At 44.8% G+C, this 27,481-nt stretch overlaps 1 protein-coding gene across 8 annotated transcripts; it reads right to left on the bottom strand.

Moving 5' to 3' along the window:
* Window positions 1-4,747: 4,747 nt before the first annotated feature.
* AMPD1 (adenosine monophosphate deaminase 1) lies at window positions 4,748-23,917 on the bottom strand. Of its 8 annotated transcripts, XM_081864918.1 has the most exons (16): window positions 23,806-23,879; window positions 21,598-21,609; window positions 18,130-18,307; window positions 16,673-16,838; window positions 14,437-14,602; window positions 11,676-11,895; window positions 11,101-11,230; window positions 10,083-10,277; window positions 9,765-9,896; window positions 9,492-9,655; window positions 8,705-8,831; window positions 8,146-8,309; window positions 6,690-6,810; window positions 6,043-6,216; window positions 5,793-5,903; window positions 4,748-5,034 (listed from the first exon to the last, which is right to left on the bottom strand). In XM_081864918.1, exons 1-16 carry the CDS (start codon window positions 23,825-23,827, stop codon window positions 4,876-4,878), a joined length of 2,241 nt encoding a protein of 746 aa, XP_081721044.1. In that variant the 5' UTR covers window positions 23,828-23,879; the 3' UTR covers window positions 4,748-4,875. The 8 variants fall into 8 exon arrangements, with proteins under 8 accessions (XP_081721044.1, XP_081721045.1, XP_081721043.1 ...); XM_081864919.1 differs by lacking the exon at window positions 21,598-21,609 and having other exon boundaries at window positions 23,806-23,917; XM_081864917.1 differs by lacking the exon at window positions 23,806-23,879 and having other exon boundaries at window positions 21,598-21,724.
* Between the last annotated feature and the right edge of the window lie 3,564 nt (window positions 23,918-27,481).

The following is a 27,481-nucleotide window of genomic DNA, read 5'->3' as shown; positions in this document are numbered from 1 at the left end:
TGAAGGTGCAAGATCCCTCAGCGGAACCATATGCTACTAAGTTTTGCATCTCAGATTACAAGTAAGGAATAGCATGTTTGAATACTATTGAAATCCCCAGCATGGCTGGGGAAACCCAGCCAAATGGGTGGGGTATGAATAATAAATTATAGTTGTTATTATTATACTCTCATATAAAAAGCCTGCTGCAAACAGAACACTTGCACGTTAGGGACACAATTGCTTTTCATTTATTCAGTTGTAGTGGAGCAATGGAGACAAATTTTTCCTGCTGTCTGGGGATAGGCAATTTGTGGTGATATCACAAATTTTATGGTCTGTTTTTTAGAGTATACTAAAATCCTTTGCTTATTAGGGGCTACCTCACATTTTCTTCAAAAAATTGCTTTGCACAGGTAACTTACCATAGAGTTATCTAAATTTTCAAAAGTAGGGAGACTGTTGCTTGGCTTTTGAAAAATAGGGTGTCCTCAGTAATTAGCTAATTGGGAACCATTGGTTTAGAGCAATGGTGTGAGATGTCACTGTGTAATGCAAAACACATGACTAGCTAGCAGGGTTCTCTGGAGCCATGGGCTAGTCTCAAACATTGTTTTGCAAAAGCATGACTCACAAAGGCTGGCCTGTTGAGGCCACTCCAGCACCAGGAGAGGTCTATTACCCTTCCTGACCTGACTAAATTTGAGGAAGAAAAGTGGGTTACACTTTAGAAACTATTTGGGGGTGTTGCTTGTTTGTGTGGCATGAGTTTTCTTAGGCAACAGCCTATGTCGTCAGACTCCTCTTTTATCAGACAAATTAGGTTTTCACCTACGGGGGGGGGGGACCAACCCAAAATAAACTATGATATATTCTGTGGTTTCAGACTTCTTGCTTCTACAGCCTAAGTGCAGATGTTCTGCCAGCATTGTGATTTCTACAGCAGTTTTGGTTTCTTTTCATTAAGCTGGGAGGCGGCCTGCTAATTTGTCACTATCCAAACAGTGAAGTGTGAATTGGATGTATGACTGAGACTTGAAGTGGTTGTGGTGGTGGTGATTTGTTTGATTTCTCACCTGCCCTTCACCATAAGGACCCAGGGTGAGTCACCACCATTTCAAAATACAACACTAAAATCAATTAAAACAAATTACAGTCAACTTGATTAGTGCCAGTACTGCAACCTCCTAGTTTTGGTGCCACTCTGGGTCCCAGGGTTCCAACTCCCAATAGAACATAAAGCAGCACTGTTTGTAAAAAAAATGAAGGGGGAATCAAGTCCTTAGTACTGTATGTCATATTGCATATCTGGGGAGCTGCATTTGGTGGGTCCCTAGTTGTGGATCTCTGCTGTCTTCAAGAACTTGTAGGGCCACCAGGGGACGATTTTGAAGCCTCTGCCTTTGATCTCCTTAGTAGTAGAATTGGGCTTTGGTTTGGGAGGCCCAAACAGGATTTTGTTTAATTATACAGGGCGGCTTATTATGACCATGCTTCAAAAACAAAAGCTAAACGCTGCTGGCCAGAAGGTTGGACACTTATCTTTTCAAGCTTACAAACTTCTGAGGTCTTCCTGTTTTGCCACTCATTAGCACTAATCACCCAAAATATGTGGAATAGTCTTGAATTTTGGCCCCTCTTTTTAAAAATGTATTTTTATTAAAGATTTCCTGGTTTACAAAAGTATGTGCAATGTCTCTTTTTTCAAGTTACATTTTCTACAGATCAGTTTCATTTGTTGAGACATTGGTGTTAATTTTGGCCCCTTTTGAGCCCTCAGCACCATCCAACCTTCTGAGCAAAGAAGTGAATCCAAGTCTTCTGTGTGAGTTACTGCAGCAGCAGTCAGCAGGTGGCAATGTGTAACTATGAAATATCAGCCAGTAAGGTAGATGATAGCTGCAACAGCAACAAAATCTTTCATGGATTAGATCAGTGGCATGATGAATACATGTGTGTGCAGACACACATGTATGCACACCCAGGTATAAAGAAAATTCGAAACTGCAAAGCAAAATAGCCATGAATTGAAAGAGGCAGAATCTGTGCTAACTCTATGTGTACTCCAAGGATTTCACTGCCATTTGGCCTCACATCCTGTTTGTGTTTTCTGAATTTCCCCCTCCCCATTTTATCCTCACTATAACCCTATGAGGTAGGCTAGGCTGAAAGACAGTGACTGGCTCAAGGTCACTCAGGGAGCTTTGTAGCTGAGCAGGGATTTGAACCCTGGTCTCCCAGATTCCAGACAGACACTTGAATCATACCACCACACTGGTCCTCACCTATTTCCCATGTCAATTCAGAAACCTAAGATGACTATAAATTATATAACTGATGTTTCAAGTTTCCCTCCCATTTTCCTTCAACTTTTATATTATGAGAGCAACTTTCTATTATGAGAACTCTGAATATAGACAAAGGAATCTGAAGCAACAGGTACTTTGTGTGGTGATGACAGTTCAGAGAGACGAGAGCAGCTGTCAGAAATGATTTTACAATCTGATCACAGCTGAAACATACCATGGGCTTTTCTGCACATTCACAATTAGTTTTACCAGTTCAAAAAAGCACTTTGTTACACATTTCCACTCAAGGTTACAGACTGCTTGGTACCTGGGAAAATGTAATACAGTGGTACCTCGGGTTAAGTACTTAATTCGTTCCAGAGGTCTGTTATTAACCTGAAACTGTTCTTCACCTGAAGCACCACTTCAGCTAATGGGGCCTCCTGCTGCTGCCGCGCCGCTGGAGCACGATTTCTGTTCTCATCCCGAAGCAAAGTTCTTAACCTGAGGTACTATTTCTGGGTTAGCGGAGTCTGTAACCTGAAGCGTATGTAACCTGAGGTACCACTGTACAGTACTTTGTATGTTCCCTAGTAATACTGAGCTCAGGTGGTTGAGTACCAAGAGGACAGCAGCCAAAATGGAGGCCCTGTGAAACACCATGCTCGGGTGTGCAGAAGTACAAAACAGAAATATGTTATTATTATTTGCATTTATCTCTCACCTTTTCCTCTATGAAGCTCAAGGTAGCGTACATGGTTCTTCCCATCCTCATTCAAGCCTCACAACAACCCTATGAGGTAGGTTAGGCTCAGAGGCAGTGACTGGCCCAAGGTCACCCAGCAAGCTTCATGCCTGGAACCCTGCTCTCCCAGATCCTAGTCGGACACTCTAACCACTATGCCATGCTATTTTTGTACTGTTGTCATTTTCTCTTCTGTTTAGTTTCAGTTCAATGAATTTGTCCTGTTCTATGCAACGCTGTTTAGTTTAAACTGTTGCATTACCGTAGGTTATAGATTATTTGTATTGTTTTACACAACGTTGTATGGATTGCTTTTCTGTACTTATCAATATGATTATTATAATTGTTTCTAATGTCTTGAATTGTTATACTGTACATTTGACGTTGTGAGGCACTCTGAGCGCAATCTTATGGGGAAGTGGCATACAAATAAATAAACAGATGAGGATAATGAAAAGTGCAAAACATTTAAAAACAAAAAACAAGATAGCTTGGTGAGGACAGAGGCTGCTCAGAGGCTGGGGCAGCCCACCCCATTTTGGCACATGAGGTGAAACAGAAATTGTTCTTCCTCCCACTGTGTCCCCACCCTGATGTCTGCTACCACCATACCCTGGCTGCCACCAAACCTGGCGGGAGTTGGGACACTCCTCAAGCCTTGCCATTCAGCTTCTCCCCAATGGCACACTGTAATGCCCCCCTCACAGCAGTGGAAGCAGTGTGGCAGGCAGAACACCACCTCTTACATTTCCACTGCCTGAGGCAGATGCTTCACCCTGCCTTGTGGATGGGCTGCCTCTGTCCAGAAGCCACATAATATTAAGTGTCAGTTGGGAGGGGAAAGGGAAAATCTGGTGGGGTAGAGTGAAACAGAAACTGGCCTGCTTAAGCCTCTGCTACAAGAGTAGAAAAAAATGCAGTGTGTCTCTTCATGGTAGAGCTGAGCTACAAATCACACACCAGATAACTAATCTGATGAGCAGGGAGGAAAATATTTGCATCCTCATCAGGGTGCTGGGCCAGGCTAAGAACTTTAAACCTCTCTTCCCAGCTCAGTAACACAACAGGGATGCAAATCTCTACTCAATCACCTATCTGCTGAGAATGGATAACCCCCATCCACCCAGCTGATCTGCAGGGATCAGCTGATCATCCTGAAATTATTTAATAAGCATTCTGCCCCAGGAAGGAAGACAGAGGTTGGTGGAACATGTAAGCCTATCTGCTGTACTATACAAAGTACGGGGTGCTCTGTAGTCCAGTTGGAGTATGAGACAGTCTGTGCTATTGCATGGGTCAACACCAGTGGATTTTTACTTCATCAGAGGCATCAAAGTTAAGGCCCTTATCAAGCCTCTGGGGGTCCCTCATACAGACCAGTGCCTGTTGCACTACAAAATCCAATCATTTTCTTTGTGGACATGACCTCCTTTTGCCCTTTAAATGGCTTGTGACAGTGAGACAATGACTTGTTTAATGTGCCTGCAGTGTTGCCTGCCTCCGTCCTTGTCAAGGGGCTGTGTGGATCACTTTAACCCTATGTTCCTACTTTTCTTTTAAGAAACCACTGAAATAAAAGACAACAGTTCACACCAGGAAACAGGGGCTCCTGGATTCCTTTCACATAAATATCTTTGTGGTATTCATGGCAAGAGATACCCAGGATGCAGGGCAAACTGCACCTTGCTCGCAGAATGAAGGAGCGCAAAGAGTTTAGTAAACACACTGCACATAATTTCTTTTAGACTGTATGTAATCTGAAACAACAGTGTTGGAGCCAATAATCCCTCACTCTCCAACCTCTACAGTTGCCTGGCGTTGAATGGCACTGCTAATTTCATTACTCAAGCCTGCTATATGGTTCTATTCAGTACTTTTCAGCCCTTCGGCTATAAGATCGAGCTCATAGCACCATGTCTCATAGCGGTAGGCCATGCGGATCTGAGCCACGTTGGTCTTGCGGATGTCATTGCCCTGAGGCCCCTCTTCTTGGTAATTCTTTCCCAGAATATGGAGCTTTTCCTGTGGAAATGATACAGTAAATGAGAGCCACCCCCTCACTCAGACTCCTATTCCCATAACCTTTTCCATAAAAAGAAAACCCTGTTGCTTCCATTGCTTTCTTGTACCCTCTTTTGTTTGCTCAACCCTTGTTATATTCCCAGCCACTAAGACCTGAGGCGGTGATCTACTTCCACACAGCCACAGGGTACATACTGTGGAATAGCCACACTTAGTTCACTCAGTTTTGACAAGTCATCTGTAAGATAAAACATCAATCTGTCATGTTCCACTGCTTCACTTTTTTCCTCTCCCCAGAGTCAGAAAATTCAGTGAAAAATCTCCACAGCCTTCCCAGGTGTAGATGGCCTAGATATTTTACAGAATTCGAACTAGCCATTTCCATCTCTAGGAGTTGGCTATATTACTTCAACGCTTCCTTTTCCAAATAGCATGGTCTTTCTTTTTCCCCCCTTTCCCCCACCCCCTAGATTGCAGTGGGGAGACCATTGCAGTGAGGAACCATAATAATAGATGCAGTGAGTAGGCAGTATTTAGCACTATTCCCACCCCCCAAAATTTCCAAATGAACCTCCCTTCCCAAAATGGCAGCTGAGGAAAGTGGTACTGATCATTTGCCTACAGATTGTTAGAAGTCTAGAACCAGAATTGTTATTCCACTTGGAGCTGAAAGCAGAACAGCAGTGATTTGGTGCTGCTAAATCACCCATATCAAGGAGCACTCTATACTCCTTTGAGATTTCCATTGAACACCATACCTCATGAGACAAACCAGATTGCAGAACACTGTAGCGTGCAATCTCACACATGTCACAGGTGCTGAGCTTGAAGACCTGGGCAGCAATGGCATATTCTTCCATGAGAGGCTCCTGGGGAATAAAAAGTGAAATACAAAGTGTAGCCATTGCAAAGGTTATCGCAGAAGCTGCAATGTATCCCCCTGGACACTAGCAGCCCTCACACCTGTGAGAGCAAACAGCAGTCCTAGGAAAGGATCCAGCTGCCTACCTTGGTGTAGTGGAACTGCATAGGGTCATCCGTGGATAGAGACACCATTAAGCCCTTCTGGTGGAAATCAAGAAGTGGGTTCTTGGCATATTCTAGGAAGAGGCTGTTGTTGCTGAGTGGGGACATGGCAATGGGGATTTGGGCCAGGTAGTACAGATACTGCAGCACAGGACTCTGCAAAGAGACATAGCAAGGATAGATCAAGTCAAAGTAGGCAGCAGGACCTCTATTCCCTCCCGACAATCATCATGAGAATGGGCTTCCAGGTTCTTTCTAAATGGGAGTCGTTTTGTCTCTGTGCTCTAGATGCCGTGCAGAATTGCTCGCACTGTTCCTTAGTTACTTCTCAGCACCACGTGCCAAGTACAAAATCCTGGCTTTCCCAGTTATGGGCCCACCAAACATCCATGGCAGGATCTTAACACTTAGGAGACATCAGCAGCTCATGGAGGAGTCACAAGGCTCCCTTGAAAAAGGATGCTCTGAGAATGGGCTGGATCAAGTTTTGACAGGTCACAAGGCTCCCTTGAAATGGGATGCTCCAAGAATGAGCTGGATGGATCAGTGATAACTCTGCTGGTGTAACATGAGCAGGAAAGGACACCTGGGGATCTTCACTCCACAGCCCAGCACATCTTGCAACTCACCTTCTTGAGGTTCAGACCATGGGAAATATTATCTGCAGTCATGAAGGCAGCCAGCAGGTGGGTGATAGCACCAGCTTCTCCACAGTGAGGACGAAACAGAAAAGTGTTCATTCCGCGTTCCCTGAGGGTGGCAAGGCAGCCTTTATGCAAAACCCAGATCACTGGATACATCTAGCATTATTTAGGAAGCAACCATCAGATGGCCCCAGACAGCTTCCTACTTGGAGGGACCAAACATGCTGGTGTAAAGCTATGATTAGCAAGCAGCAGGGACTTCACTTTTGTGCTTTGCATTGGTGAATGATAAAAATCCATGTTAACATGCAGATGAGTGTACTGTAGCTTCTCTGCTCCACAGCCACACAAATCCAGTTGCTTTTCTGCCCACAAAGTTAATACATGTTTGAAACTCATGCAGGGTGGGGGGATAAATTGGGGGTGCAGTTTGATTGAGAGAAGCAGCAAGAACAGAAAGGATTAAGTGATCCTTCACTGCTTCTCTGTATTAAATGGATCTTTCTTGAAACATTTTTCTCTTCTTTATAAAAACACCTGTCTTGTTTCATCGCAGTTGTCTGCAGATAATATTTAGTTAGGTCCCAGAGTCTCATTAGCTCTTTTAATAGAAGGCTTAGGCAATATTATTATGGTGTATAAAACCCATTCTCAAACTAGCAAAGGAAAATGTATATAAATTTCTGAGAGATTATTTCAGCAGTCCTGGTCTTATTATATGAAGTCATTACTTTTGCCAACACTAGATTGGATCCTTACTTAGTCCTCAGTTCACATAAAGGAGGAGTGGCTTTCACCAACTCTCCCTTTCATCTTGAGCTCCCTACTGCACCATTCCTAAGGGCCCCCCAATCCCCAGGAGCAGATTTTGGGGGAATGCAGGAGGCTGCAGAGGGAGAGAAGAGGCAGCAAACCTCTTTTATGCAGATGGGAATTCTGTTTCATTTACAGAAGGCAGGTTAGAATCCAAGCATTTAAGTCTAGCAGAACCTGGAACTGTGCCTCTTAGGGCTTTGGATCAATGAAGGCGAAGGATTGATGCCATCAAGCTCTTGAAATGCAATATGCTTTAGTCAGGGTTAGTGGGTGGTCTTATCAGAACCAGCAGAACTAGGAGTGTTACTCCTGCTAAAGCAGTGTTTCCTCAAACTTGTTGTTGTACTATAACACCCATCATCCCTGACTAGCAGGACTGTGTGTATCTGAAGAAGTGTGCATGCACACGAAAGCTTATACCTAGAACTAACTTAGTTGGTCTTTAAGGTGCTACTGGAAGGAATTTTTTTATTTTGTTTTAGCAGGACCAGTAGTTAAGGATGAAGGGAGCTGTAGTCCAACAACAGCTGGGGTTTGAGAAACACTGTACTAAATGTTGGTGCAGGTTATTTGTAATCAAAGCCTTTCACCTGGCAATAATCCTTCTGCCCAGGCTGGGACTCACCGTCGGAGATGATTGAGGACCATGATGTTGGCATACATGTAGTACACATAGTATGTATAGGAGGGGTTCTTCTCATGGGACCACTCCTCCGGCTTGGGGCTCTTGGTGCTGAACATGTGTCCACTGTGCTTGGACTCATCATCCACACTGTCAAAACCAGTAATCTGCAAATCGTACAATTGGTTCTGAGGAAGGGACCAACTCCAAAAGCAAGTCCACCTTCACCAAATAACATGAAGCCGATAGCCTCTAATTCCCATTACCCAACAGTCACCCTCTGCTGCAGGGGGACAGAGTGGCCACCTCTGTCCAAGGTGCTACCTTGTTGAAGCTGGAAGACTGGAATCCAATAATGGTTACATGTAGGTGTTGTCATTTCTTATGTAGTATCTACCAGGCGTCACCTTCAGTGAGGTGGACCCTTGGCCAGATCTGGTTGACAATATGCTGACTTAGATACACCCTCAGGTTTCTGGTGCTGTATTGGTCACTCTCTCTGTCACCCTACTGTCACTGCACTAGGATTAGGCCCAGGGTGCCTCTGGGCAATAGTACTCACATGGCGCAGAAACACACTCAGCTCCTTGTTGTCCTGTGGGTTGATTGTCGCCTGAAATATTGGCACGAAAATGTTCTCCAGCATCTTCCCAAAGTGTGGCAAAAAGTTCTTTGACCTGAACACATCACTGAGAGGAGACAGAAACACTTCTGCTCATTTCCATATCACTTACGTGGGACGTTTGAGAGAAAGGAAAATGTAAGCGGGCTGCAAATGGCAGAAGCAACTGAGATGAAGCAAGTGAACTCAGTCCTGAAGCACATACTTTGTCCCAGCTGTGTCCCAGCTTCCTGCTCATTTTGCTTTGCCCCATAGAACCCAAAGGAAACCAAAGAAAATCCAGATAGTGTCATGGCCCTGGCCTTGAACTCAATCAGAGTCAGAGGAAGAAGAGCCAGCCAAACTCAGGGCTATGATACTACCAGGTAAGGAACTGAGCCAGGCTCCTGCTACTGAACCTGAGACTAGCGGTCATAAGTCTGCAGACTTGAGCCAGAATCCTTGTAGATGGCTTCCCCTGAGTCCAGTCCCCTTGAAGGATCCCATATGCTCCCGCTCCACTGCACCTGCCCAAGACCATAGGCAACACACTAGGAAACAGGCATGGAAAGGAAGAGAAACCTTCACTTTCAGGCCAGGAGATAGGTGAGAGAGGTGAAGTACTGAGGGGGTCGGCTGCATGGAGGGGCCCATAATTAGTGAAATAGGAGGAATCTGGGTTAATCAGATCTATACATGGAATTTGGCAATTCTGACCTGATCAAACATTGCCCCCACCAGTACTTACTAGATTCTGGGCACTTGGATCATCCACTTCATATTGGGTGAATAAACACGGTGTGCGTTGAACCAGCTGGCTAATTTTGGCCACTCTTCCGGTGAACGCCCATAGATGGAGAGCCGTGGCTCTGCATACTGGTACTTGGCATCCTCCAGGTCAGAGCCAACCTCCTGCGAAATAAAAAGGGAAAGGGATTACCTGATCTGTTTCCAGGAACTGGCCTTATCCTCAGTCTACCAGCCGCACAGACACAAACCCTTGCATACCATAGTCTCTAACCTTGATGATGGTGGCAAAGTATTCACCATTGATGGCATTTTCAGACTTGAGGTAGAGATCACGCAGCTCACTGGCACCCACCGGGTTATACTTGGCGTTGAACTTGTCAAAGCGCTGGAAGGTCTGCCGGCCCTGTGACATGGAGGAGGAGGAGGAGTCATTGGCTAGATGCACAGAGCAAAGAATACTTGTAGGAGGTAGAGATAGCGGGACAGCAACAGCTGGGGGGGGGAGTAATTAGCCACAGCCAGTCATATGACAGAGACCATGGGGAAGGGTGGGAGATCTCCTGTACTGGAAAGGAAAAGCAGGACTCACTGCGTGGACGTCAAGGGAGTCCACAGTCAGGTCATAAGGGTGAAGGTTGAGCTGCTCAAAAAGCTGCTTGAGCGTCAAGGTCTTGTCCTTGGATTTGTACACAACCCTGTCAGCATTTTCCCGGTAAGACTTCTTAATGAATCGCAGCAAGTGCTTCTGGTTCATGCAAGCTGCAGCATGGATGTGTGTGTCGATCTGTTAAGAGAAGAGAAAAGTCAGCCTAGGAGGTGATGGTGACTGCAGATGCCTCCCTCCCACAGAACCCACCACAGCAATGATATTGGAGGAGGCACTGATGAGGTACACCATTGTACCTTAAGGCCAGGGTACCTAACCCACAACTTGCAGGTCTCATTCATCCCCCACAACCCTCTCCCATTTGCCTTAAAAAAAATATAGTTAAATGCTGTATTTTATTTTATTTTATTTTATTTACTGCCCCTATTGGCCTTCCACTGTGATACCAGACTTTTTTGTAGCTCTTAATGCACTCCCACTAGTTTTGCAGGGGGAGGCCAGAATGTGATATTATGATAATATTACGGTGCCACATGTGTAGGGGTTTTTTTGTGGCCATCCAAGGCCCCCCAAATCTTGTAAATTAAAATAATAATATTTAAAAATATGTTTACTGACTACCTCTCCTCTGGCAGCACTGGGTCCAAAAGGTTTTGTTAATCCCCCAAACTCCCAAATCCATCCATTACGAATAAACATTTTTTTAAAAAAACATTTTTAAATTTAAAAAGATACTGACCTATTATTATTATTATTATTATTATTATTATTATTAGAATTTATATACTGCCCTATACCCGGAGGTCTCAGGGCAGTTCACATAATCAAATAAATATCCTTTGCTGTAATTTTTATGATCCTGCAAAATTTGCCCTTTAAAAAATATTGGCCACACCCACACCTACACTTTGGCCACACCCACTTTGCTCTGCAGCCCCAGAGGGTGACAAAGATCAGCCACTCCTGCTTGAGGAGGCAACACCTTGGACAGATCCCTCACCTTACGGCAATTATAGAAGTCCCGGTGGGGGTTGTTCTTCAGCTCCTTCAGCTCTTCCATCTCATTCAGCATCTCATGCACGCTGAACTTGGAGGAGAGGAACCGAAGGCGTCGGTGTGTGTAGGTTTTGCTGCAACAGTCAAAGGAAAGAGCATCGTCTCAAATAAGCCACTCGCAGAATAAGTGACCGAGCCCAGGTTCACCAGCTTGCCAACGCAACCAACATTTGCCAGCCAGAAGTAACCCTGCTGCTGTCACACGACAGCTTGATAAAGGTCACATTCCAGAGCAAGTGACCCGGGACAGCAGAAGTCATTGCCACAGGGATATATGTGCACTGCCTTGGGTTGGCTTGACTTTTGCCCTTTTCCTATTCAGGGCAAACCCAGGACAGCAGCAGCCACCTTAGGCAGCAAACCCTGGACTTCAATAAAAGGAAGCACATTGGTTTTTAGCTCACTGTTACATTTTTCATTGCAGGCTGGGCTCTCTTTGTATTTTCTGCCTGAGGCTTCAAAAATCTCTTGGGCTGGCCCTACTTATGTGCGATGGGGCCATACCTCTAAGACACTTACACAGGTCCCTGAGCTATAAGAGCCAGGAGGAAGTTCATGTCATCAATGAAGACATCCAGGTTAGGGTAGGGCAGGTCCTTGGGCTCACCCCTGGCAGCAGCAGCTTTGTCAGCATAGATGTATACCACACCTTCTTTCATTTCCACATGGTAGCCCAGATTCTCGGGCAAGTTGCCAGACTGGAAGGGATCTTCGTCTTTCTTCACAGGGGGAGAGAACACTAAAATCAAGAGGAAAGTGCGCTAACGTTGAACAAGGGAAGGACAAAGGAAAAGGCTTGGGGGTCTTTAGCATGCTTCTCTTACAGCTATCAACCTGCAAGAATTAATTTCTACACCGCTAAGGAAACCACATGACTGCCAGGACTGAGACTGACTGAAATCCCCATGAGAGAACGCCACCACTATCCATCCACTGCATGCAGATGTTTTTGCTACAATTTCTGTCTTTGTTTTAGCTAATTTTGGCTCCCGACTGCATGAGTATCCGTTAACAAGATGCTGCCTCTTGTAGCACAATCCTAAAATCCAATTTATTCCGTGTGACTAATAACTAGCTTAGGTGTGTTTTAGTAATTGCACATATCTTTTGTTTTGAGTGTGTAGTGAAAAGCATTCCCAGAAATGGGAAAGTCCTGCCTCCTCCTCAAAGGTGCAGCCTACTGCTGTGGCAGTCCAGAAAGGCAGAAGGAGAAGCAGCACGGTCAGGGCTCTAGCCCTAAGATAACGGGTGCCTAGGCTTTTCATACCTCACACCAGGGCTAGCCAACACAGCGCCTTTCATTTATTGCTGGACTACAGCTTCCACTACCCCTGACCACTGGCCATGCTAGCTAGGGCTGATGGGAGTTGAAGTCCAACAGCATCCCAAGGGTACCTGTCGGCTATCCCTGCTTTACATCATATCCTCGTTTGATTCACAGGCCCCTTTTCATCTTGTATGTAGATGGATCTGATATAATGGAAGTCTAGACCAGAGAATTAAAGCCTGATTCAGGTACAGACTAAAAAAATACCCCTTTGCACATGTTTTTCATGCAATAGGTTTCTTGCTCAATTCTAGCCCTCTCCAGTTAAAAAAAAGGATCAGATGGAAGATGATATCATAGAATCATAGAATAGAATCATAGAGTTGGAAGAGACCACAAGGGCCATCGAGTCCAACCCCCTGCCAAGCAGGAAACGCCATCAGAGTACTCCTGACATATGGTCGTCAAGCCTCTGCTTAAAGACCTCCAAAGAAGGAGACTCCACCACACTCCTTGGCAGCAAATTTCACTGTCGAACAGCTCTCACTGTCAGAAAGTTCCTCCTAATGTTTAGGTGGAATCTTTTTTCTTGTAGTTTGGAACTATTGCTCCGTGTCCGCTTCTCTGGAGCAGCAGAAAACAACCTTTCTCCCTCCTCTATGTGACATCCTTTTATATATTTGAACATGGCTATCATATCACCCCTTAACCTCCTCTTCTCCAGGCTAAACATGCCCAGCTCCTTTAGCCGTTCCTCATAAGGCATCGTTTCCAGGCCTTTGACCATTTTGGTTGCCCTCCTCTGGACACGTTCCAGTTTGTCAGTGTCCTTCTTGAACTGTGGTGCCCAGAACTGGACACAGTACTCCAGGTGAGGTCTGACCAGAGCAGAATACAGTGGCACTATTACTTCCCTTGATCTAGATGCTATACTCCTATTGATGCAGCCCAGAATTGCATTGGCTTTTTTAGCTGCCGCGTCACACTGTTGGCTCATGTCAAGTTTGTGGTCAACCAAGACTCCTAGATCCTTTTCACATGTACTGCTCTCAAGCCAGGTGTCACCCATCTTGTATTTGTGCCTCTCATTTTTTTTGCCCAAGTGCAATACTTTACATTTCTCCCTGTTACATTTCTAACCCGAGCTAAGATGTCTTTTGGAAAGCCTCGGCCAGTCACAGTAGACAACAGCAGGCTAGATGATGTGGCGAAAGGGAGTTTCCTATATTCCAACCTGTTATGAGGCCTGTGTGATAGAAGCATGAGAACTCCACTTAGGCCAGGCTGTTCTTTGTAACATGGGAAAACAGGGGGCTGAGATTGAAAATGGTAGACTGGGTGAGTCACCAAAGCTAAGCCAAAATATGGCATGACATTGCACGCTGGAAAAAGGTCCAGCACAAGACATACAGCCCTAAGGCCAAGGCTACATGTCATTCAGATTCTCTGACTACCTTGACAGTATTCATAGTAAATCCCAAAAAAACTTGCTCAGATAGGAATGTGAGCCAAGGTGGAGGAGCGATGCCAAACCTCTACAACTCCATCTGGGAAGCTCCTCTCCTCAAGTCTTTGCAAAGGCCTGGCTCTCAATGGCTCCGGCAGAAAGCTGCTCTCACTGTGCTCTTACTTCTAAGTAAGGAAGGCCCATAGCCCAGTGGTAGAGCATCTGAATGGAAGGCAGTGGACTCCAGGTTCAACCCCTGGCCATCTCCAGGCAGGGCTGGAGGAGACTCCTGTCTGAAACCCTGGATTGCTGCTGCCAGTCAGTGTAAACAATACTGAACCAGATGGACCAACAGTCTAAGGCAGCTCCCTATGTTCGTAAGTGTTCTGCATGCTCAGCACACCAGCTCTGCACAGACAGGAGTGTGGTGTTGTTGTTTTTTAAAAAAAGATTAAAGCAGCTAATGCAATTCTCCACAGTGCCCTCCACTGATACCTACTGTCTTGCTGTCACACCCACAAGCCCAGTCACCCAGTACAGCCTGCACAGCCTGCCTGGGTACTTACCTGGAAGCAGGTCGTCATTTGGCTTCCACACCTCACTTTCAATAGTGCGCAAGAACTGGGAGGGAGTCTTGGGGAAACGCTGGAAAGATTTGTGCATGTACTTCTCCCGGATACACAGGGCACGGTATAGGCCTCTGCAGACCACTTCAAAATCCTCCACTGTCACCTGTGGAAATATTTGTTAAAACTTCTGGCACTGATAAAAAAAGACAGAAATTACAAAACAAAAGGGGGAAAAACCCAGGTGTGCTGAAAACCACAAAAGGGCACTTTAGCCCTATTCCATACCTTCCAACATTTCTCTGATGAAAATAGAGACTTCCCCTTCAACATTTCTCCAATGAAAATGGGGATGTCCTATTCCATACCCTCTGACATTTCTCTGAGGAAAATAGGGACATCCTACCATACCCGCCAACATTTCTCTGATGAAAATAGGGATGCCCTATTCCAAACCCTCTGACATTTCTCCAGTGAAAATAGGGACAGCCTAAGGAAAAGCAGGACATTGTGGGATCAAATCAGAAACCAGGATGGCTTCTGTAAATCTGGGACTCTCCCTGGTAAATAGAGACACTTGGAGGGTCTGTCATAGGAATAATAAATGATACAGATAATACATCAGGCAAGGAAAGGGGATTCTCAGAGTTCAAATCATGCAAAAACCAAAACGCTCATGGAAAGTGTGAGGCAAGACTGGCAAAGGCTGTAGCCTGAGGAGAGATAGTGTGGCTGGTAGGGGGAGGGAGTGGCCTGTGGAGTATCCCAATGACCAGATGGAGAGGCATGGGGGACAGATGGGCCTAAAGTTCCCTACTCTTGCACTGTGAGATCCTTATAAAGAGTGTTCTCCCAGCATGCCTGGTTGGAGGTGGTGGTGGGGATAACAATAGCAATGAGAATGAAGCAGGCCCAGCATCAGCACATGGCAGCTATTGCAGCTCCCATGTCCCTGGCAGGGCCTGTCCTCGTTGAGCTCTGGTGGCTGCCATTTAGCTGGCGTCTGCCATTTTATTTTCCCCACAATGCTCTGGGCCATCACAACTCCTGGGCTATGGTAAGGAAAACAAAATGGCCGACATTGGGAGATTGTCACTCACAGGACCCTTTCTGCTCCCTACAATTAGACAGAAAGAAAGAAAGAAAGAAAGAAAGAAAGAAAGAAAGAAAGAAAGAAAGAAAGAACCACTTTTTTTCACAATGCTGCAAAGGAAGCCCACCCAGGAGGGAGGCCACAGCAAGAACTTTGCTTAAACTTGGAGCCGTCTGTGGGACACAGCCCAGTATGGTTGCTCGAGTGAAGGAGAGAGTACAGAGTATATTCCAGCAGCAGCCATGTCTTCCAATAACCCACCAAGGCTGGCAATGAAAGGTGATCAGGGACATGGCAGGATCCAGCTGTTGGAGCTATTTTGAGCACCAGGATGTTCCCACTTCAATTGCATCAATATCCCTTGACCCAGCAAATCCCCCCATATTTGATTTATTTCTCAACAGGTTCAAGTTAGGCCACTCAAAACACAGACACAGCTAGCCTAAGGACACAGCTAAGGTTAGTTGTAGGAGTGCCACTGAACTCTGCCTCCTCTCATTCCATTTCGGGGCTGTGTCTCTTGCAACTTGAAATGGGTGGGGGTATGGGGGATGAAGATCTGGAAAGAGCAGCAAGCCTTTTCTACGTGATCGGGGTTTGTGCCCAATAAATGTGCCTTTGTTCCCCATCTACTGCATAAAGCCAGCAGATATTCTTTCTCAAGGCAGTGCTGGAGGAGGGGAGTGGACCACATTTTTCAAGTGCTCTGTAAGCACAATGCTTGATTATATCCACTTCGTGACATTTTTGTTTTGGAGGGCTATTTTTTTAATTCTCTGAACACACTTTATTTTACTTCCCTTGTCAATCCCACTTGCAGTTAGCACACACACTATACATTTAAAGCACTCCCAAAGAAACCTGGGAACTGTAGTTTACCACTGAGCTACAAAACCCAGCATCCTTAAGAAACTACAGGTGAGGTCTGCTTTAAATATATGGTGTGTACCAGCCCTGAACAGACTTTTTAATATTATTATTATTCAGGGAAGCCCTGAAAAACAGGAGGGTTACCTCCCCCCCCCTCCAATGTTGCAACTGAAAAGTCAGTATTGGGAGTACCACATCTAACAAAATGGAAGAAGAGGCAGCAGAATAGGCTCATCCATGATAGGAGATGCTTTGGCACCTCCAGCTACTGACCCCTGCAGCATAGTCGCCCGTGATCTGAACACGCTGGAATTTGGGAACAGCTTGATACGAAGCACTGCTGGAGATGACCTCATCTAAGGTGGACAGTTTGGTTGAAGACTTTCCTGCAGTAGGAACAAGCAGTGCAATGGTCTTCAGCCGCAAGAGCCTCTTCTTCCTAGGAAGGATGAAGAAAAGGAAAGCGACACAAATGGAAACTCATTTCATATAGTTTTGTCTCTGCTTTGGCAGCAGTCATCTGTATTGCATGGTCAATTCACCATACACTTCCCATAGCTCTGGCTACATTGAAAGTTTGGCTGATATTTCATGATCCTGGAGGGGGGTAGCAAAGGAATATACAAATGTCTTTATATACTGTATTGTGGAAGGCCTTGTCAGTAATGGCACCCTGAAGACTGGCTGGCACCTACCATGCCTATTTTGTGGCACCAACTGAAGATCTTTCTCTTCCTCCAATTCAAAAAGCCTTTGAATTGGTTTTTGAAAAAGGAGAGAGGAAGTGTTAGTGGTATGTTTTAATTACATTTTATTGTCTTTTGTTGTTGTTGTTGTTGTTGTTGTTGTGATCTGCCCAAGGATCACTTGTGAAGAAGCTGAACTATACATTCTATAAATAGATTCAGAACTAGGGTCTTTCTGGTGTGCTTTTGAACCTTCTCTGAATTGACTAGCTTCTTCAGCAAATTTGTAATCTGTATCTAAAGACATTTCCACGAGGAAGCAGAGCATACAAATTATGGGGTCAGAGTAAGCCACTGAGGAATAGGAGCAAAGTGCCACTGCTCAGGTAGTATTGACAATAGGCACAGTTATGGAAATCAAAAGGACAAATAAGACCATGTCTTTCACACTTGCTTGTAGTGAAAAGCTACCTATCTGCCATCCTTATTATCACATGGAAATACTCCATTCTTCCATAGGAAAGCAATGTGGTTGAGAACAGCTCAAAACTGTTCAATGCCTAGAAACATAGGGCAAATGCTACTCTTCCAACAATTCCAGCTAAGTGGCTTGGGGAATGTTTTATATCCACATCAGTTTTGAAAATCTACATGAGCAAATGGTTTCGTTTTAAGCTAATCTTCAAAATACTTAATCACTTGGTCTGCTCTGATGATTAAGGGGCGCTAGTACAGATGGTGCACTCTGTGCTGGTGGCTGCTCCGACTGGAATTAGCCACTCTGTAGTTTCCCATAAACACAAGTCTTCCAAGGTTCAGGAACCAGCTCTTTTCACATTCATGCCGCCTTTCCTTAGTGTTAGTGCAACTGTATCTGGCGCCTGCATTATGATGCTTCAGAGTACTGTGATCAGCACACATCTGGCACAGGATCTATCTGAGCCACACCTTACTAGGTTACCCATCCAATCTTTCATGGCTCCTCCCTCAGCCCAAATTTCCCATTATCCCACCAGCGCATGCACACATACACAGAACTCTCACTTTTTCCCAGTGTCACTTGAACTCTCCTCCTCCTTGATCATATGCTGTTGCATTTCATGATGTGATATGGGGCAGACATCCTCCACATCAAAGGGAGAGATTTCGTGCCGGCCCCCTTCATCCTTCACCTCTGAGGCAAAGACCTTCTCTGCGAAGGAGCGCATGGCATCATCCGTTTCTGTCAGGAGAAAGCAGAAGGTCACTAGGCCAGCTTTTGGTCATTGCGGGAGGATGGATCAATTACGTCACTCAGCACACCAGCCCTGTGTGAACTCAGAGGCCACCTCATGCCTGCATTCTCTTTGTACGCATGACAGGAACTGACGGGCTAAAACAATATGTCACATGTGCTCTGAAACTGAATGTTTACCTGCACCACAATTCCTGGGTGCAGCTTGATAGTTGTAGGGGAGAATGCAGCTACAGGGCTGCAGAGTATTTAAAAAGCTTACTTATCATGTGTCACACAATTGATCCATCAGCCTCAACATAGTCTACTTTGACTCAATGTTGCTGCAGGGTTTTAAGCAGATAGTATTCTTAGTACTTCTACTGATAACCTTTTGCAGCGAGATTCCAGGGCTTCAGGGAGGAAAGGTGAAACACCAGTGACGAACCATGGATGTGTTGGGGTGCATAAATGCTTCATGGAGGTGAAGACGGACAAGCTTCTCTTGGTATCCACTCATGGCTCTAGATTCTGGATGGCTGGAGTCTGTGTTTCTCCATAGTCTGGAAATGTTTGTGCCTCTCTACACTGAGTATGATGTCATGGCAATGAGAATAAGAATGAAGCTGAATTGGGACTGATAGGTTTGGCTTTCTCAGCCAGTAAGTGTAGATGGCATCATCATAGTGGGTGCAACCTGCTTTGGACTGTGAACTGGATCTAAACTAAATTCCAAGCTAACGTGAAACCAGGTGACTTAGAAAAGAAGTGTCTTACCTGTTTTGGACTTCCTCATTGTAGTCTTAGCCCATTTTTGTGGAAATCAGAGCCTGGATGTCACCCTTCTGCCACTGAGCAATGTGTACAGGAAAGGGCAACAGTCATAGATGTTTCTGCTTAGAGATCTCAAGGTGCACAATAAGGAGTGCTCCCAAATAACTGTGGGGTCAGAGCTCCAAAAGGCAGGCTCTGATCTTTCAAACAGCCTGAGACTAATGCATGATGTTTCTTGTTGTAGCCAGCAATGATGGTGTATGCAGGTACAGTCCCATGAAAGGATGTGTTATACAGATCTGTACAGGTCCTTCTGAGTATGGTTGGTGTGAGACCTTTCAGGTTAAGGTGCTTCGCAGGACAGCCACTTCTGCTGAGAATCCAGCATTGGCTATGACTTACAATTTTATCGTCCAATTCTATGCATGTTTACTCACAAGTAAACGTCACCATTGCCCGAGTAAGTGTGCTCAGAACTGCAGTCTTAGTACAGTCATACCTTGGTTCTCAAATGCCTTGGTACTCAGACGTTTTGGCTCCTGAATGCTGAAAACCCAGAAGTTTGTGAATGTTTTTCAGAAGCTGAACATCTGACGTGGCTTCCAATTGAGTGCAGGAAGCTCCTGCAGCCAATCGGAAGCTGTGCCTCGAACGGACTGCCGGAACAGGTAAAGTTCAACAACCAAGGTACGACTGTATCATACAAAAGGCTGCAGGGGTGTGTGTGTGTGTGTGTGTTGCTCTGGATCTTGAAAGGATGCAATTAATTATTAAAAGCATATATTTATTACAGTGACTAACAAAACAGAGATATTGGGTGGTACCCAGAGAAGTGGTTCTCTTAGTGCAAGGACTTTGGACTGTGCAACAGAACCTCCCCTCTCTTGCTTTCTTTGAGCGTCCCCTAAATCTGTTCTGAAGTTTTCTCCAACTCTTTGGAGCAGATCTGGGGAAGAAATGGGGGTGGGGAGGAGGAGGAGGGAAAGTTCCATTGCCCAAATGGAAATCCGTGCACTAATGGGATTAGTTTATTGGATACATTAAATTCATATAGTAAAATGTTTTGGTGATCGGTCACTATTTTGCTGCCGAGAAAATGTTTTCCTATAAGAATTTAATATCTCAATCACTGTAACCACACACGTAGGCTATCAGTAGGGCATGTGTGTGCAAGCGCTGCTTTAATGGTGGACATTGAGGAAGCAGGGAAGTAATCTGGTTCAGCAGGAGATATGCAAGTAGAATAAGCAGGAAGGGCATAGGGTATCATGACAATGAGATGGGAATGCCAAAGGCCATGCAAATGGCAAGTTCATGCAATGCCACTTTCCAGACAGACAATGTGCATGGGGATTGAGCGGGGAATGAAGTCCACACTCACACCAGACTAGAAGGTTGGACATAAGGGGTGATCATCCTATTCCGAGATCCTACGTCCTGCCTAGAGACCTCCTGTGTTGTCAAAGCAGCCAGTGATCCGCATCTCAATTCCACAAGAACAGGGAAGCAACATTGTTCCCAGCAAATGCCCTTGCGCACAGGGGTTGCTGGGCAATGTGGCTCATGCTCAGCTGTGCACCCAGCGGTAGCCAGGCAGCCCAGAAAGACAGCCATTTCTCAGCAGGGCAATCTGTGCCAATGCCCAGTTTTTAGGTTGAAATGCTGTCATATACCAGGAGCTTAATGAGCAGAGAACCTTAGAGTCCAACCATATAACCCAAGAGTCAAAGTGGGACCACTATCAAGTAACTTCGACCATCCACATGTTCCTCTTTTCCCAGCAAGCAGGGTGCTTTTGAGGGTCCAGCTTAGTTGTAAAGGTAAAGGAACCGCTGACCATTAGGTCTAGTCGTAGCCGACTCTGGGGTTGCGATGCTCATCTCACTTTATTGGCCGAGGGAGCCGGCGTACAGCTTCCGGATCATGTGGCCAGCATGACTAAACCACTTCTGGTGAACCAGAGCAGTGCATGGAAATGCCGTTTACCTTCCCACCGGAGCAGTACCTATTTATCTACTTGCACTTTGACGTGCTTTCGAAATGCTAGGTTGGCAGGAGCAGGGACCGAGCAATGGGAGCTCACCCCGTCGCGGGGATTCGAACCGCCGACCGTCTGATCGGCAAGTCCTAGGCTCTGTGGTTTTACCCACAACACCACCCAAGGTCCTGCCTTTAGTTGGTGCCCAGGTAAAAGACTTGGTGGAGAGAACTGGGCTCCAGCGTTCCTTCCTAGTATTGCAACTCAAAGGAAGGTATCCGAGCTCCTTGGAAAGGCAGGTTTGATGAAGGGCTGAATCATTCAGACTCATGAGGACAGCACACCCCATGCAGGTCCAGTTATGACACCCTTCCTTCCTCCAAGCCCCATACAAGCTTTCTTCCTCACCCCAGATGCATCAATAGCTCCTGGCAATGACTGCTGAGAAACGGACAGTTGCTGAGTTGCTGTGATCATTTGTCTTTTGGATATGATCAACTGCTTAACAAAGCAGCAGGCGGCACAAGGAAGGCCGAGTTATACTCACGTTTCTCCTCTGCTGTTTGAGAGTGAAATAAAATAAATGTAATCAGATCACAGGATGTAGCACCTAAAGTTTTTTTTAAACCTTGTCCACATTTATATACAGAAATGAACATTTTTAATGAGCAAATGTTTGCAGAAATATATACTCTACATACCATAGTAGTTGAACAGCTCTACAACGGGAAAGAAGAACAGTTAAGAAAGCAATTTGGGACAACTTGCCCAGACATCCTGATATGATGGATGCAGTCTTTTAAATTCTACCTCAAAACCTGGGATTGGCACCACCAATATCCCTTTCCATAAATTTATTTGGATATAAGTGAGCATATGGAAGGGGCTTGTGAGGGCCTGAACTCAATGACTCCATGTATTTAAAAAATACTGTTTTCACAGACTCTGTGCTTGTACATCTGAAGGTATATAGCTTCTTGTATGCAGGATTTGGAACATTTGCCTACAAATGCAATACTCTCTTTGCAAATGGTAACTCTGAACTGTGAACATATGGTGGTCTGGGGCATGGCTCTGATTACCACCTTCCATATATGCCAAAGTAATAATATGAAAAGATAATCCTTTAGTCCAGTAGTTTCCACACACAAATATTCTAAAACCTAAAACCTAGTATGTAGTACTTCTTAGAACAGTTGTTTGGTAAGGAGAAAATCAGCCTAGACTAGATTTTGTTCCACTGCTTTCCCCCAGGGAAAACCACTCATTAGCGCTCAATCAGAGCAAACAGCAATTCAGGTTTTCTCCAGATTGACATTTGCTCCAATTTAGCACTAGAGAGTGTGTTTTCCCTGGGGCTGGAGCGAGGCAAGAGGAAAACCGCTCAGATCCATGCCTACAAATCACGGGTCAAGCAGAAGTGTGAACAAGCCCTTAGCTGGGGTGTTTCCAAGCATGGAAGATACTACTGTATCCAAAGGGGGTGCAGACTGACAGTTTTATTTTAGTTAGTATGATAAATCAGTTGAAAGTGCAACACAAAAATGTGGTCCAGGTCTTCTTAGTAGGCACCTATGGCCATTATTCAGCATTTCTACCATTATAAAGCACAGGTCCATCCATGCTCTTCATTCTCCCCTGACAATTTATTAGCCTGTCTACCAGTAGGATTCATCTTCTCAGCTCGCTTGCTCAAAGGAAGTAAAAGGATACAGCAGCAAAACTTCCTATACTTCACCTTTTTAAAAAACATGCAAAAGTACAAACTGGAACCAAGGTCTGTTTGTTAAATATAACTGTCATACTCAAAGGGAAACTATTGCACCATTCGCGTTCTGTCAAATAAAATCAACAGACCTGAGGCTACCTGTTCATGTGGCATGGGCATTGTAGGAATATTTGATTATGAGCTATGGATATTTATTACAGTATTTTTTATTTAAAAGGGAAGCATCTTTGTACGCTAATATGGGGGGGGGGGAGAACTGAACTCTTTGATAACAACTTGAAATATTGGACAAAGAGAAAAGCGACAAAACACTTTTAAAACCCATTTTGTTTGCTGTAAGAAATGTTCCTTTAGGAGCATAACAAAATAAGAGCAAGTTGGAAGGATTATTTATGTAATTTTTAAGCTTATCAAAGGCTTAGATTTAATATGTGGATAGTTGCTGCTGCTGCTTCAAAAAATGCAATAAATCTAATCAGTTTTGTTATAGTTTCCTTGGACCATGTTGCTATTCTGCTAGTAACAGCATAGAACCACAGAGTTGGAAGGCAACATGTTCTGAGGAGGGTTTATTCAGGTCTTTTACGAGCCGACAAAAAGAAGCTAAATTCAGCCCCCCCCCCCCTTTGGCTACTAGCCTGGTGCATGTCTTAATTACCTTGCTGCTAATTTCTCTTTTATCTGGCAAACACCAATGTCTAGGGGTGTTCCTGTATAAGTTTATCCAACCTCTGATAATTTTTTAACACAGCAAAACTGGGTTCTGCTGAATCGACTGGTCTCATCCAATTTCACTTCTGTGGCCTAAAAGCCACTTGCCTGACTGTCTATCCAAAATACTCATATTGGGAAAGCTAATGGCTCAAGCTCTCACTCCTTCCACCTCCTGTGCCCTGCACAACTTAAATAGGCAATCAGAGCTGCTTTGTGAATCCATTCTTGAGAGTCTGGCTTTTGGCACCAGCCTAATCATAAAAGAAGGCTTCTTCCTAACTTGCCTAAGGCTATGTGGGAATTTAGACCTACCTGGAACCTTCACCTTCGGCATTTTCCCTACTACCTCAGGAAAGTCCTGATAAACCAAGTGTGGCGTGGACGAGTGGAAGAACGAAGCTGCACAACCACCCAACACTCATTTTACTATTTATCTCTGCTCTTGTAACCCAACTCTCCTCATCTAAAAGGAGTGAAGGAATACGCAGCAGACTATTTAAAGCTGCAGCCAGGCAAAGTCTCAGTTGTTAACAGGTGAAGCTACAGGCTTGGGGGTTAACTCTGTTTGTCCCGAGATGTATGGACAGTAAATTTGGGAGCTCTGCTCCACCCACCACAAATGAGAGAATGTTGCCAGGATCATGGCCAGAACTGGGTGCTTTTGAGTTGGTCACAGGTGGCCCCTATCACTGACTCATGAATGGAGACCAGATTAGCACAACTATTTGTACTGAATAAATAAGCACTGACTTTGCACCACAATCCTTTGGGATATGTTCAACACTGGAACTTTTCTGCAGCATCCTTTCAAGCAGTTTTTTGCCTCTTCAAAATCTGTATCCATCCAGGCTAGCAGTGGGTACTCTGCTCCCTTAGAGCAAGATTGCATGGCAAAACTAAGAAATATTGAATCCACCAATACATACCAAATATGTTTAGTGCTTTTTTGAAATGTTATTGTATGGCCTTATATGGCTCCAATCCTTCCTGAGAATGGATGCTCAGGTTTCTGTGGTGAACAGGGGTACATTTGTTTCATTTACCCCCTGCTGAACCTACCCCTGTTTTATGATGTTACATTATTTAATGTTATTGTATTTTATAACTAACTTCAATTAGTATTAGTCATCCTAAGGGCTAGAATGGTGGGATATAAAATCAAATTTTAAAGCAAGGATAGCACAAGAAATGAATATTATGACTACCGAAACAGGGCCAAGTATTTGAGTGGCCTTCCTAAAACGCTGCTTTGCTTCTGATGTACAACCATGACAACTATTTCCAGTCACCAATGTCTTCTGACCAGGCGCTCCAAATTCCTTATCCCCCATCAATATAACCAAACCTTACAGCCAAGCCCAATGGCTCACTCTTTTGAATGCGCAAACTATCTGCCCTCTATGGCTATCTATAAAGAGTGCATTTGCTTCTAATCTTTCTGCACTGAATGTCAACGGCATTAAATTTGCATCTGAAACCAAGAATGACCTTCAGGCTCTACAGTCTTGTTAATTCTCTTTTGAGTTCTTGTGCCTTCTTTTATCCAGAATATCAAATTAACTAGCTAAGCTTCCTTGGGGTCAGAAGGAAAAGGGTGAGCAGAGAACTTGAGGATATGAGCAGAGCAGATAGACCCTTGTGCTCCATGATGGCTGTGTCCCATTGGCAGGCCTTTATTAAAAGTACATTTTCCTCCTTTGGCTGGGAGGTTTCACTGCCTAACTTCTCCTGGCATCCATGTGTATGCAAAAATTCAATAGTTTCAAGACCAAGATTCTTAACCCAAGCAGTTTAGGCTTCTGCTCTTTTCACGTATGACACCAAGATGTGGCAGGCTTTTTGACATTAGACATTCAGGCTGAAGCTGCTGTTGATGCACAGAACTAGGGTGCTGCTGAGACCAATGTGTATATAACATTCTGAAACAAGATAAGGTAAAAGGTAAAGGACCCCTGGATGGTAAAGTGCAGTCAAAGGCGACTATGGGGTTGCGGCACTCATCTCACTTCAGGCCAACGGAGCCGGCATTTGTCTGCAGACAGCTTTCTGAGTCATGTGGCCAGCATGACTAAACCACTTCTGGTGCAACGGGACACCGTGGCGGAAACCAGAGCACATGGAAACGCTGTTTACTTTCCCCGCCACAATGGTACCTATTTATCTACTTGCACTAGTGTGCTTTCAAACTGCTAGGTTGGCAGGAGCTGGGACAGAGCAATGGGAGCTCACCCCATTGTGGGGATTCAAACCACTGACTTTCTAATCAGCAAGCCCAAGAAGTTCAGTGGTTTTAGACCACAGCGCCACCCACGTCCTGTGGTGAAACAAGGTGGCAGCTGAGGACATGTCAGCTCAGGTACATGTAGAGAAAGGCTTCATATTTTACACTAGGAAAAAGAAAGCGGGGAGCAAAGGAATGGGAGAAGTGCGCTGCACAGACATTTCCCCAGTGCAATAGTAATTCCTGCATTGCAGGGAGTGGACTAGATGATGCTCACAGTCACTTCCAACTCTACAATCAGGGTTCAAATGTAAGGTCTCACTCTTGGCGGCACAACTTCATTTTAATTCAGATATTGCCATGAGTGCTCTGCCTGTGGTTCTAATTCATAAAAACAAATTGTGACCTCTAGAAGAAGTATGGGAAATGCTGTTTCTGTTTGTACACTCGCACAAATAGTCCACACATCACAGACTAGCTCTTACTACTCTTTCTTGAAGCAACAGCCCTTGTCCAAGTCACACTTGCATGTGGTCATATCAGATAACTAAGGGATTGAATTTCCTCTGCGTGGCAAGCATTGAAAGCCACCAGCCAGCTCCAGTATTTAGAGAGAAGTAAACATACGTAGATTCTGCTTGCTCCTTTCTGATAATTTATCCCAGAGTAACACACCTGCAGCAGCTTTAGAGGAGGAATGAGAACTGCTTTTGATAGGTTGTTTTTGACTATGTGATCCCTGAGCATTGGCCATGCTGGCTGAGGCAAGTTCAACAACATCTGGAGTGCCACAGGTTTCCCATTCCTACTTTAGAGGAAAGGGATGGGCTGTTATAGTTACCAAAAACAACAACACAAAAAACCCTCTGCCCATTTAGTGTACCAATTCAACAGTACAGTTCTGTAATTGTTCTACCCAGCCACTATGATTCAAAGAAAGCAGGTAGGACACATCCTGCATAACATTTTCCTGGTTAGTGTTTCTCCTTCAAATGAGCTTCTTCACACTGCTTCTACTGAACCAAACTTCTTCAACAGAGAGGTAAAACAGCAATGTTCTCATGAAAACCTTTCTGGCTTTGTTGCTTATCATTTTGCAGTACCCACCAAAATGCATTTATGCTTTCCTCTCGAGCTCCTGTGAGAGGAGCTTGCAAATTCCAGAAAATGAGTCAACATGGCAAGCGAGTCTAGGAATTAAAGGTCTCAATGTCCTGGGCACCTAGAAAAGGGGTGGCAAATATCACTAAAATCTGAAGACTAAATACCATACAGTATATGTATTACTCACCTAGGAACAGATAATCCACATTTCTGAGCAACCGCTGGCTCATGTGCAAAAATGTGACTTCAGGGTAGAAGCAGGCTAGGGTTTGTCATCCATGACAACTAACCCAAAAGAAGTTTTGAATTCACATTGAAGATAAACTGGATCCACTACGGCCCTTTCAAAAGCAGAAAGTGGAAGTGCTTGGCAGAGGTAGGATTATAGGCTCTAAATTCCCAACAATAGAAGTCTTGTTTGCCCAGATGGGCTTATCCCACTAATCAGACTGTAGTCTGTGGACATAGGAGAAATTGTAGCTTGGTGCTCCCTAAGGAAAAGCGATGCCCTTTAAGGTAAAAGAGAAATCATTCATTTATTACATCCCAGCCTTTTCCCAAGTTGCTCTCCTCAAGGACCTCTGGCTTAGCCTCACAAACCTGTGAAGACTATGCTGAGTAATTGGGCCAAGTAAGCATAATGGCTGACTGGGGATTTGAACC

The sequence above is a fragment of the Podarcis erhardii genome (genome assembly GCF_964252035.2).
Source record: "Podarcis erhardii genome assembly, chromosome: 6".
Classification (NCBI taxonomy): domain Eukaryota; kingdom Metazoa; phylum Chordata; class Lepidosauria; order Squamata; family Lacertidae; genus Podarcis; species Podarcis erhardii.
The sequence above is the reverse complement of the archived record's forward strand: the minus strand, read 5'-3'. Positions and strand labels throughout refer to the sequence as shown.

Coding starts and splice junctions, on each gene's coding strand:
- AMPD1 (XM_081864917.1), bottom strand. CDS start 21,709: ATGTTCATTTCTGTATATAAATGTGGACAAGGTTTAAAAAAAACTTTA. Junction 16,839..18,129: donor TCAAGTGACACTGGGAAAAA/GTGAGAGTTCTG, acceptor CATCCTTCCTAG/GAAGAAGAGGCTCTTGCGGC. Junction 6,811..8,145: donor GTCCTCAATCATCTCCGACG/GTGAGTCCCAGC, acceptor TGCCACCCTCAG/GGAACGCGGAATGAACACTT.